General features: G+C 40.2%; 1 protein-coding gene across 1 annotated transcript in view; it reads left to right on the top strand.

Moving 5' to 3' along the window:
• The window catches only part of FRMPD4 (FERM and PDZ domain containing 4), a 120,502-nt gene extending 116,180 nt beyond the window's left edge, over window positions 1-4,322 (top strand). Inside the window, exons 15-16 of the mRNA XM_075491904.1 lie at window positions 78-1,349; window positions 2,546-4,322. Coding sequence (XP_075348019.1) covers window positions 78-1,349; window positions 2,546-3,897 — 2,624 coding nt within the window. The 3' untranslated portion in view covers window positions 3,898-4,322. The remainder of the gene's footprint in view (window positions 1-77; window positions 1,350-2,545) is intronic.
• The last annotated feature ends 9,143 nt before the right edge of the window (window positions 4,323-13,465 follow it).

The following is a 13,465-nucleotide window of genomic DNA, read 5'->3' as shown; positions in this document are numbered from 1 at the left end:
CACCCCCTTTGCTTGTCACTTATCCAGGTGCTTCAGCTGCTGTCATTTAATTGACTCTTATTTTTTGTGGCTTGTAGGTGTAGCTATCCTGCGAGCATATAGCCCTGAGTCATCTTCAGATTCTGGCAATGAAACAAATTCCTCTGAAATGACTGAAAGCTCTGAACTAGCCGCGGCACAGAAACAGTCGGAAAACACTGCACGTATGTTTTTGACCACAAGTGAAGGCTACCAACCCCTTGTGGAAGAGCAGACTGAGTTTCCCATCACTAAGAATCAGGCTGGAGGGCCAGGCATGAAGCCCTCACAGCCTTTGGCTGGTCGTCAGGCTGCAGAGCTACAGTCAAAAGTTGTGCCTTCAAAGCAGATTCTTCATTCAGATAACATGGAAATGGAGCCAGAGACCATGGAAACAAAATCTGTCACTGATTATTTTAGCAAATTGCACATGGGATCCTTGGTATATTCTTGCACTAGTAAAAGGAAAAATAAGATGACAGACAGCAAAGTAAAAGCACCCTCTGATGGCAATGCTACTGTGAAAAAGCAACAGGGAACTAAAAAAGCAGAGACTGATGAAGATCTAAAAGCTAAATTTGGAACTCTTTCAGCAAGAGACAGTCAACGCCTAAGCACTTTTAATGTGGAGAGAACTGCCTTTCGCCAAAGATGGTACGCTGCCGATGATGGGGCAGCAGATAAGCCAAGCCCAGAAACAGTGAACGGGAAGACTTTTCCAAGAGTTCCTGTCCTTGGTAAAACAGAAACTGACTGTAAAGGTGAAGTGGATCCTGAGGTGGATCAGGATGATACCTCGGGGCTTAGCCAAGGTGAAAACTTCCTGTCAGATATGACTCCTGTGTCTTCAGCCAAAGACCTAAACGATGCAGAAGATACCGATTTATCTGCAGATGACCATCCTTCAAAGCTTCCAGAAGCTGAGCAGAGCGTGGCTAGACTTTGTGAATATCACTTGGCTAAGCGCATGTCATCTCTGCAAAGTGAAGGCCATTTCTCACTGCAAAGCTCTCAGTGCTCTTCAGTGGATGCAGGATGCAGCACAGGCAGTAGCACATGTGCTACCCCCGTTGAATCTCCTCTTTGTACCTCTGACGTTAAGCACATTATCTCTGACCCGTCAATGAAGGGCATTGCCTATATTCCAGCAGATGAAAGAGCTGCCATTCTTCCAAACCATGGAACGACATACAAGGACCAGCACCAGCAGCCTGAAGCCGTGTGTCACAGAATGACGGTGCCTGTCGTGCATTCAGCAATTAATGCTGAACCACTGTTCGGCACTTTGAGAGAAGGATGTCATCGGATCCCCAAGATAAAAGAAACTACAGGTACAGCAGTAATAAAGTGTTTCTTATGTTCGTTTTTAAAGCTACATGTTAAGGATGAGGACTAGGTGTGAAGTTTGTATTAGCTTTACCTGAAACTACATTGTCAAGCTGTAGCAGACAGTGGCATTAGACCTTTGGTGTATCTATTCAATTTACTGGTACATGTTGAGATGTTCTTATGAGCTGCTTACAAAGATTAATTTTTTTAAAACCTCTCATTACAGTTAAAAACATTTGGGGGGACGTTAATGGAGAGGCCTCTCCTCCACTCTTTGGGAGCCTCTCCAAAATCCATAGTCACTTGAGTTCCAGTATACTTGTTAGAATATGAGATGACTTCACAAGGTATATTAATGTAGGAGAGGAAAAACTGTGATTCATTTATTATGTATCTTATATGCTATTTTAGCAGATTGTTAAAAACATGCCAGTATGAATAAAAAGCTCAAAATGTAAGGATGAGAAAATGTCACTATCTTATTAAGCATGTATTTACTTCACCATCTGACAGTAGGTGTTTCCTTAAAGAATAATTTACATATGGAACCATTACCGCATTTTTAAGTTCCAATTTCAAGAGATTTTATGAACTTACTGTTATAAAAAACCGCAGATTTTCAGAGACAGCATTGGAAATGCTTTCAGTTGGGTTTTAAATGCTTCCCTCTCCCTGGGTTGCAATCTACATGTAGCAGTAGTGTGTGAATGCATGAAAATCTAAAAGTGGAACAGACTAGGAGCAAGAATGAGAAATGTTATTTCTCTGGCAAAAAAACACATAACCAAACCAAAATTACAATGAATACAGCTTTCCATACCCTCTCGGGTATAGTTAAAGAAGGTATTTTAATCTGAAAATATTCATCTCATTATTTAACAGAAAATATCCAATCTATATATTGGGGGAGATTTAGGAAGTTTTATAGATGATTTTCTATTCCTTTTTTTAAACGAGTCTGCTGTGGTGGAATGAACAATTAACTATTCATAAGTTGTAAGCTGTTGATAGATTGAAATACAAAAGACATGAGGAACTAGCCATGAATTTTTTGTGAAATATTTTGAGGAATGGAGACCCCTGGGAAATACCAGGAATCCATTTGTCCTGACTGTTAAAGATATTTGAAAGTTCAGTCTCAATATTATCAGGGTGATGCTTAATTATTCTGTCTGCTCTTCTACTACCCCTAGTGTAGCTTTCACAGAGCCTGAAAAGGGAAGACAAGGAGGCATGCCTACAGCTTTTCCTAGACAGCCTCTAGCTGACTCCATCATGCTATCATCCATGCTATCAGAATCAAAGGTGCCAAGTCAAAATCAAGACTCTTGTGACATTCCCAAAGTAAATCAGGCTTGTGGGGCAACAGTTAGTTTACGGCCATATGACATGATAGGAGGAAGCCTCAGGATGCCGCACAACAGGAAAGTGCTGAGACGCAGCAGCAGCATCATTGGAGGATCGGCAGGCATTGAGATGCTGTTTGAAAAGAAGGCAGCCGCAGCCGGCTTGAAATGCCTGGACATCACCCGAAGGGATGAATCCAAATTGGAGAGAAGGGTGGAACTCCCCCTGGGCAAAAAGCTGTCAAAAAGTTATTCCCAGAGCTGTGTGTACGTCAGCACTGATAAGAAGGACAGTAAGAGGTGTTCAGGCACAGGCGCCAGTCAGAAGGACTCCAAGCAGTGTCGAACGTTGCCCTTGCGGAAGCTGGACACCAGCACCTGGAGGTGTCGTGGCCCCTTTAGCTATTGTTTCCTAAGCAGAGGAAACGATGACAACGACGATGAAGATGCTGAAGACAGCCATCAGCTCTCGTGTCTCTTCGAACCGCAGCTCCCATGTGAGCTCGCAGAACCAGTCGGTCAGTCGTTTTCCAGTGAAAATGAGCAGAAAGTCTTGGAGTCCCCAAAAGCTACTGAGCCCCTGCAAGATGAGGCAGTCAATGTGCATGAGAAGAGCAGTGCTGATATCCAAGATGGCCAAATTGATGTGAATCTCAACGATGTGGCCTTCGATGCACGAATCACACAAATAAATGTGATGAAAGAGAAGACGTATGCAATGCCTGATGGATTTATTGCAGCACAAAAGGATGCCAATGAGCTACTCTCACTGGTCCGAGCAAGTATGGGCAAGAGAGAAGATTTACATCCAGAAACATATGACCTTAAACTTTCTAAGTACAAACAACTGTTATCTATGGAATCGAGACAGTTGGGAAGTGCCTGCAGGAAAATGGCCATGGCTGATAAAAGCCCTGAGGAAATGCTTTTAGCTATGACTTCCAGCTTTCAAGTACTCTGTTGCTTAACAGAAGCCTGCATGCGTTTAGTTAAAGTCATGAACTCTGAAACACAGCAGCAGGAAATTATAGCTAAGATAGATGAGGTTGTAATAAACTACATTTGTCTTCTGAAGGCTGCAGAAGCAGTGTCAGGCAAGACCTCCAGTGATCCTAGCATTAAACTCTTGGCTCGACATTCGACTACCATGGCCGCTATTGTAAGCACACTAACACGTTCTCTTAAAATGCTTTTAAACAAATAAAATACAAAAGTCACTTCATAATCTACCTTTGCAAAGCCATACATAAAAAATTTTTATTTACTGTATGTGTATGAACTAATGTAACAAACTCAGCTTTCTCTGTATATTTTGTTATTTTATATAAAATAGGTATGAGGTTAAAAAAAAAAGTTAAAATACTGAACACTGACAAAAGTAATGACCAGATCTGTCCTTCCGTTTATACAAAAACAAAAGCCAAAAAAACCCTCTCCCCAAGACCAGAAAAATGAACAGAAAAAAAATCCCATCTAGGAGCAAATTGATGTTTGGCTATTTTTCATATAGTCAAATCTATGGTTGTATGAAGTGAACTTTTAAAGCCTGTTAATGTCAATGAAGTTGTTTTCTGTTTCATCCAGGTTTTCACTTGGAGAATGCTCCATGTTTAGAAATGAGAAATTAAATCATAATGTATATAACACAATATTTAATGTTTTAAAATTATAATTTTTAAGCATTGAAAATAGCAAAAAGACATTTAAAATCCAAGAGACTATTATAACTTACTAGAGAATATATATATAATAAATGACTCTTTTGTTCATATGGCCTGAATTACCTGATTCTTCTTTTCTAGGAAGTTCTATATTTAAAAAAAAAAGTATTGAAAATACCAACTTCAGAGGGTATCTGATGTATTGAACATTACAGTGTTGCATTTCAGATAGAGAAGGTAACTGTGGAAGACAGAGGACGCAGAAATCAGAGTGTCGTTGTTCTCTCTGAAATGAAAGGTTGATGCCGTAGTGGTCAGACCAGAGTGTATAGAGTAGGTCTACACCCTCCTTTCCCTGGTAAATGAGAGAGAGGACCATCAGGAAATTCCTATGCTGTTTACTGTTTCATCATATATCTATGGTGCATCTGAACAACATGAACTGCATCTATTTTGTTAAATATTTTATACTTCATATTTTATGATTCTGAATGTTTAACTGTAAATAAGTTAGAAATAAAATGAAGTTTTCAGAATACAATAAATATCTCTGAAATATTTCCAGCCAGAGACAGTTCTTCTCTGAGTGATGACAAAGGCAATTTGTGAGTAATCTCTCCGATCTGAGCTTTTCTGGAAAACATTTTGTAGTCCTGCGTTTGAGAGGCAGCCAAAGCAAAAGCTCTCAGTTTCACCTGGCAAATAGGCTTTCACAAGAGCATCTGTTAAACTTTTCAGTCACCAGGGAGCAGCAGCCCTTGTGGAAAGCGCAGAATACCATTCTCCAAACTGGTGTAGGTAATTTTCACCTGTTTCTCATAATGTGACATGCAAAGAGTATAACTGCTTTGTTTTGAATACTTACCCATTCAACTGAAGCATGTGTGAAGCCTTCTCTGCTGAACTAGAAAGACTAAACCAACACAATTCAGGTTTTGCCAAGGAAATACTTTCTTGCATAGAGTGATGCTATAAAACCAAGACATGCTTTTTCCTCCGACTGCAGAGAAACATCTCCAGAAACCCCGTGTGAGAAGCTTAATCTGTTGTCCGTAGGAGAAAAATCTGGTTTCCTAGACCAATTCACTTAGCACGTGGACCCACTCTCAAGGGCAGCCCAGAGGTAGGCTGCAGGCTGAATTATGTTGGTGGTGGGTGACAACAGCCTGTCCCAGCTCTTTTGCTGCAAGTACCAGTGAAATTCTTCCTGTGGTTTTTGAGTATTTCATACTGGGGGAAAATATGCTGAATTGTTGTATTGGTCCATATTCCTTCACTGTTTTATGAGTTTATGTAAAAATGTCATCAGTGATTCGGAAATACTAAGTTTCAAAAATAGATTTAGGATTGTCACAACTAAGCATCAACACAGATCATAGGGATGTGGCACTTTCAGGGTTGCTAGTCCAGTCCTTTTCATTCCACTCCATTTCATAAATGTATCTAATTTTATTTCGAAGGTAAGTAGATTTTTCTCCTTACTGTTTAAGAACTTTTCTGATTGTAAACCTGCTCATTTTGCTCCCTAAGGTTAACTATGGTCTATTTTTTTTTGTGGCAATATTTTTTACGTTTAACTAGTGGGATTTTTTCCTCTCTTTGTTAATGCATTTTCATAGACTCATAGAATAATTTGAGTTGCAAGGGACCTCTGGAGTTCATCTAGTCCAACCCCTGCTCAAAGCAGGTCTAATCAGAACAGGTTGCTCAGGGCCATTTCAAGTTGGACACCCTCCAAGGATGGAGATTCCACAACCTCACTGGGCACCTCTTCCAATATTTGACATTCCTTATGGTTAAAAATATAAAAATGCTTTATGTCTAATCAGAATTTTCCATGTTCCAACAATATCCATTGCCTTTCATCATATCACTGTGCACCCTTTAGAAGAGTGTGGCTCTGTCTTCTCTGATATCCTTCCATCAGGTAGCTGTAGACTGCAATAAAGTCTCCCCGAGCCTTCTCTCCTCTTGGCTGAATAAACCCGGGTCCTTCAGCCTTTCCATGTATATTGTGTGCTCCAGCCCCTGACCAGCGTGGTGACCCTCCACTGGACTTGATGGTGTGACTTCAGAAACTGCCACCATGTTCCTGCCCCAGTTCTGATAAATAGGATCATCTAGCCAAGCTCTCCAAGTCTCCTCTTAGAAGGCAGCTTCTCTTTCCCCCAGGATTTCAGATATCTCCATCTGATACCATGTGAAGGTCTTTTTCCTAATCTTTCCACACAGAATTATATGCAGGCTTTTAAATGCTGCCTTATGAGGACTTTGTACAATGGCACAGCTGCTGGAAATAATTTGTCTGCGGTCTCCTAGAATCACATGTATTCACAGGCATATTAGGTTGGTGGCTCACAATCATCCTTTGTCAGTAAGTATTTTCATCTTTCTTCTGCTTGTCCTGTCCAGCTAAGGAGACGCCTGGATGATAATAGAGATAACTGTTAGTAATTCTAAAGCGTATGACCTTGCACATCAGTTGCTACTGAATTATCACCTATTTCTGTTAATATTAAGCATTAAGGTGTCCTTGTCTTCCTGTGTGGTATCCTAATTGATTCCTGCATTAATTGTATGTCTCAACTTCGTGTCATCGAGAAATGTCACCAGTATGTACCTACTTCTTGCACTAAGTCAGTAAAGAAGTACTAAATAAGATACTTTCATCTGGAATATACTATACTGTTATAAATTTTTATATATACACTCCATGTTTAGTGATTTTTTAACTTCACAAAATGACAGGCATCTTCATGTTTAAGTCCCTGAGTTCAGGCTATTTTCTAAAATAACATTTGGCACAGTTTGCCATTTTGAAGTTAAGAAACAAAGCTGCGTACCTACATTTCTTTTCCTTCTATTTAATTGAAACTCCATTAATTCACAATCACTGGAAGATCCAGAATGCTCTGTGGTGTCCTCACTGCTCATCAGAGACGTAGTACTCTTACACTAGCACATTATTTGAAGCTGAGAAATTACATTATTTCTCACATGAAACTGAGAAAGCACATTATTTGAAGCTCCTGAGTAACTTTGTCACTTACACAATTTATATCTAAGAGAGACCCTATGACTGCACTGAAACGCAGTTAAAGTTAGCGGTATTTTATCAGGATTAATTTGGCTTGATAGGGTATAACTGTAGCTTTGTAGCAGCATATGTTAAAAGCCAGAGCCTCATTGCACGAAGCACCAAATTGGTACAAAGTGAAAACTTGGTTCATGTCACAAGTAGCTTATTGCTGAGTATGGGGCCCTAACATTAACCAGTCCTTATAATTTGCCCCTCCAAGTTCAGGAGTAGCTGTTCTGCACAAAAAGAAAGCGATCACAAGCTTCTACTGTGCTGCCTGTGGAACAGCCCTACCATGTTTACAGACCTAGATTTGGCCAAAGCAACAGAGAGCATGAGGCACTCACCATTAAAAAATAAAATAAAATAAGGGGGTAATTACATTTTTCTGTAGGTGTTCTCAAGGTGAAATGTGAAATTTTCTGTCAGTGCTGATGGAATTCGGGAGACACTGATGGGTGAAAATTCATGAGACTCAGTACAGCACTCCCTTTGGAGACTTTGAAGCAATGGGTTCTGGGGAGAGCAAATTTAGGCTCACAAGATCTAGGAGCAAATCTCTGATTTCATAAGGAAACAAAAAGGCAAACTAATTAGCAGCCTGTTTTACTATAGTAAATGTAAACCTTTCAATATTGATTTTGAAGTGCACTTCTATTCTGAAAAGAGACTGTGCTATTAATGGCACATTTTTATGCAGTAGGCCATATTTAGTTGCATTTTAAAGTTCATTTTGTCATTCTGAAAAAATATGCATTTATTTTCAGCCCACAGAATTAAGGAAGACTAAAAAGGAATGTGTTATGTCTCCTGCTCCACTAATAAAATCTTCTAAATACTTTTTTTTTAAGTGGTTGTCCTGTTGCGTGTGGACCTTATTGCTCAGGTTTGGGGGATGTTTGCTCTTTACGGTACCTGCACTTGCAACCCTCTTCTCTTATTCTTAGCACGTTACATTTGACAGATGTTACCTAGAGCTATTTCAGTTTTTTGCGACGGCCAACCAAGTTATTTCTTGTTCATTTAATCTTCAACAGTGTCAGGATTACCTTTTTGCCTTGTCTGATCTGTGAGATTTTAATTATATCTTGTCACCTGTATAAGAGATGCCTTCACTGCCTCAGAATAAGGTGTGCTCCTGTGTGATCCCTTTGCCATACTTTTAAAAGCAGAATGGGAGGGCATCAGAAGCTTAGACAGTAGCCTGAGAATCCACAAAAGCCTCTTCTCATCTGTGAGGCCAAAACCGCAAAATGCTATTATCGGCCAAGCTGGAATACTTGTCACTGCTCTTGGCACCAGTGGAGGGCTTTCATTCTGACACAGCCCGAAATGGTTGTCCTAAGACTTGTGCTCAAGGAGGCACTTCCCCCTAACCTTTCCATCATGTTAAGACGAAGGCAGGACCTCTCAATCTAAGTGACCAAGGGATTATGGCACAAAGTCCCTAAGTCAGCACTGCTGTTCCTTCAGGTATGAAAGCTATCTCTTGTGGTAGCAGCATCAAGGTATTTTCCACTGGGGAATGACCCTTAAATTTTCTCCAGCTTTCCAAGAAGTAGCATTAGATGTGTTCTCTCTGGGTTTGAGAGCCTGTTTGGGCAACAGGATAAAACAGGGACTGGCCAAAGGACTGGAAGCCGCACATCAGTATCATGGAGTTCCACCTCATCTGAACTGCATGCACGGCTTTCCATCGTACCTAAATGTGTTCACTCAAGTGAGGACTTCCCCACTCAATTATCCTTTTTTAAACCTGTTAACATGGAGAGGGTGTGCAGAGGTTTTCTTTCTCTCTTCCAGAATTTGATTAGGCCTTGGCAGATGAGCACAGAGAACTGGACTCATTAATTGGTAGTTCATCTACCAGGCCCTCCCCAACTTTCTCAAAAACTCTGTCTCAGCTCTACCAGTGGATCAGGAGTGGTGTCTCTTTGATATAGATCAGTTTGTCTCACTCTTTCCTGAACACTCTTTCATGTGTCTTCAACGCTTTCATGAGAGTAGTTCAGTGATCAGGCTGCCTCTTGGACAATTCCCTGATAGTGTGGTTAAAGCATATGCTCCCGGACCTTTGTTGCCAGTTTCAGTCACGGTAAGGCAGGACAAACGATGTCCACTACAGTGGCGGGGCAGAATTTTAATATCAAGGCTTCGTCTTCATCCCTTTCTCAGACAGACCTCTGCTGCTACTCCTGTACCTGTTATTGCAGAATTTGGGCTGTTTGGCTCATCTCAGTCTTGAAATCCTTTTCTCCATGCTGCAGATGCAGGAAGGCTTGCTCTTTCAGCACTCCTATTTCTCTCTAGTCAGAGATAGCCTTATAAGTATTGGAAGGGAGTTCACGTTATTAACTAGGTTAGGCTTTTGGGTTGATGAGGTTGTTGGTCTTCCTTCCCTTCCTGTCAGTTCAGACTGTTCTGAGTTACCTGCTCAAACTGAAGCAGTCTGGTCCTTTGTTGTAAGTTCCTCACCCCTACTGAAGTCAATCTAACATCCCTCTCAGCCTTCAGCTCTAAGATTTTTGAGATGTTTCCCTCCACCAGCCCAGTGAGTTATGGGAATTTGCATTTGGTGTTCCACGTTCTCATGGATTCTCCTTCTCTATAAAGGGGCTTTCTTTGTTGTCATCTTCTCTGTTAGAAAAATGAAAGAAATTCATAGCCCTGGAGTTGTTCCTTCTTTGACCTTACTCTTCAAAGACAGTCCATCTCTTAAGATGCAGCCATCTTTTTGCTGAATGTAGTGTCCTAGCGTCACTTTGATTTATTTATGTTTTCCTTCATGTTCCTTTATGCTTCTAAGAAACGTGCCATTTTTGTACCTTTAATAGGAAAAGAGCTCTCTTTGTATTTGTAGTCCAGACTTTCTCAGAACATAAAGACTGTGTATATCTCTGACAGATCCAGTGGTTATCTAAATGGATGGTTGGGTGTTTCAGTATTTGCTGTAAAACTTAGGAATTGACACTTCCAACTGAGTGTACGGCTTCTGTGAGACTGTTGAGTCACTGAACTGCTATATATCTACCATTCTTTCCCCAGGCACTGTGCCATCTCTGATAAGCTGCCTCAAGAGCTGCCACAGCACTTGCTAGCGTCATTCTAGAAGTGCTGTTTGCATGAGGGACATCAAGAACCTCTGCTAGATAATTTATGGCAGGTAATTGTATAAAGTCACACAGGGTGAACAAACATGTGGATATTAATTTAAGAGTGAAAAAAAGAAAGAAGACATCCTGAGCTCTATTAGCAGAGTTTCCTTCATTGTTTTAGATGGTGTCTCTGTGGCTGAGAAAGAATTAAAATGGTTTATGGCATGCTATTTTTTATGCCGTTGTGCCAAAGGTGATGACAACAGTGCGAATACATCCTCCGTGGTTACTGCAAAAGGAAAATCTCTGCAATCTGAAGTGATAAGGTGTAGGTGTACCCTCAGAACAGATTTATTTATAGACCATGCATCCTAAAGAAGACTAATTACTGGTAAATTATGTTTCTTTCTCGAAGGCCAATCTCTATTCTCTATTCCGCCTGTGAATTACCATTAAAGGATAATAGGACAGGAGTCTGTATCAATAAAGATGGAATTAAGCTTATAAACAGTGTTATTCTTTCTTACTATAAGCCAAGGGCCAAAAGAAGGTAGTTGCCTCATACAGTATTTGCAGAGAACTGGTAACAACAAATATAAAAAACATTTTTATATCATGATTCGATACAGGAGACACTGAGATGTTACACAATGGTTTTTACAGTGTTTTTCAAGTTGCTCTTCAGAGAGAAAAGACTTTTTCTAAATCCTTTTTGGCAGTGCATTGCAAGATTCCTCCATATTGCTTATGCCTTTAAAATGACAGCATGGGGTGACAGTACATGTCATCAATAGCTTTATCCTTGAAAGTGTTCTTTTTCATGTACTAAACTAAGTTTGTATGTGGGATAGGTTTGAAAGTGGTGTAGTTAGATGTTAATGGTGACAACCTGAAGGCTTTAGCCAATGCTCCAGGCTTTGGTTTCAGGAGAAGTGCCGAGTTCCTTAATATAAATTAGGAAGTCTTCCAGTGTCCATGGAAGGGTGTGATCTTAGCACTACGTCATGGGAATCCCATCTTCCAGATGGCCAGGACTGTTTTTGCTGAAAGACATGCCAAAGGATCCAGTTTTACTTTGATTCTTCTATTGCCCGTGAAATGGGTAGAGATGCAGCTGAGGATCTAATCTGTCCCTGAGTCGGCAATGCAGAGGTCATGGATGCCTGAAGAATTTCCTGGTATGTAGTTTTGCTGAGACTGATCAGCTTGCCATCCTCTCTGCAATTTCTTATACCTCTTGAATCTTCATGGACAGCCCAAAGAACTGACAACCTTCAGCAAGAACAGCCCCAACATCAACCTTTTCCCAGTACCTAAATCCGTGCTTACTCCTCCAGCTTATCTTCAACTGCTTTCTGCAGTAAGAGCAGAAAACTGCTTGTGCTCTCTCTCTTAGTTCCAGTCCAAAGTCAGCATGTTCCGGTGGAAAGCTTTAAAGCTTTCCAGCCCCACTGAATACTTATTTTAGGGCTTCCGCTACAGGTCACTTCTACAAGCAAATAAATTACAGGCACAAATGTAGTACAGCTAATTGTACAGCTGACTTTCTCCTTAATAATTCTGAACCATCACTGCCTGAAGCAGCCAGATGTACCTTATAACTTAGTCCAGTTTCAACAAATGTAATGTCTCTCAACAGGACACTATGCAGGACACTACTGGGATTAGACACTTAAATACAAGCTATTTTTCATACTAAGTTTTGGCTTTTTATAACTGTGATTTCAATTTTCTTTCATACATTGCAGATAATTATATTTAATTCTTCTTGGTTTACACTTTTTTTTTCTTCACCAGACCTTGTTATTTCCTATTTTATTCCTCCCTCCTTTCATTGTTAACTTTTTTACACTTGAAAACTGTGTCTTAAGAAGAGATGTATTGGGTATGTTTCTCATCAAGGATGCTTCACAGGGTTTTGCCTTTAAAAGTAGTTCCTGCCTTCTAAAAAGGAAAATGTTTACTGCAGCGTCATCTCTTTAAATCACTGAAACAGAATATTAAAAAGAAAATCTTCTTTAAATATGTGGAGGAACTACGAGAGCAAGGCAGCAATGCATTCCTTGAGGAGTCAGGAAGGACAAGTATCCACCAGAACAAACGAGGGCATGCCTTTCAGCTGCTTCATTTGTACACTGATTGGACTTCAGGTAAAATAAGGTATCTGGAAAAAAACCCCAACCTTTGCCCTGGAGATGCTTCTGTGGAGATTCCTGCCAGAATTTCCTCCAGAAGGAGAAAGTTGCATCTGGTGGAAAGGTTCAGGGACCTCCACTGAAACTCAGAGAACGTCATGAGGAGCCTTGGACAAGTGAAGCGTCTCTGTGGAGGCAGCCTGCTCAGCCCACATGGCTCTGCTTGTGGCACGAAGGTAAGATTGCAAATTAAATCCTTTTTCACATTTTATAAAGTCATTTCCAATGCTGCTATTCTTCCACCTGACTAAATTTCTCCTGCCAGTCTTACTGATTTTAAAAAGAGGATAGTTTTGAATGTTTTTCTCTCCTCTCTTGCTGTATGAAAGACCCACATAAATGAGTAAATTCACTACTAGATGATAAAAAGAAAACTGATTCTACACAAAGGCTTGTCTTGCATGTAAAACAATACATCAGTATAGGTTTGAGGGCTCCTACAACAATTGTAGTATTATAAGTAAAAATTGTTAAAAGAAACTTAATTTTGTGTAACTGAGTTACCCACTGACAACTTATTTAAACAACATCTGAAGATACTGTGGTCTATTTTTTTTATTATTTGCTAATTTTTTAAGCTTTATTTTTCCTTCCCTGCTTATTCTGTAATCCAGGAAAATGCAGTTTTCTTTGCAAAGCTTGTTGAAAAGGAATCTCATTTAAAATTACATTATTCTTCCTGAATGTCCTTGTTTGTACCTCGCAAGTTAAACGTGAATACGTTGGGAGTCTTCTTCCTTGC

Source organism: Mycteria americana, chromosome 1, assembly GCF_035582795.1.
Source record: "Mycteria americana isolate JAX WOST 10 ecotype Jacksonville Zoo and Gardens chromosome 1, USCA_MyAme_1.0, whole genome shotgun sequence".
Lineage (NCBI taxonomy): Eukaryota > Metazoa > Chordata > Aves > Ciconiiformes > Ciconiidae > Mycteria > Mycteria americana.
This window is presented reverse-complemented; position numbering and strand designations above follow the sequence as displayed.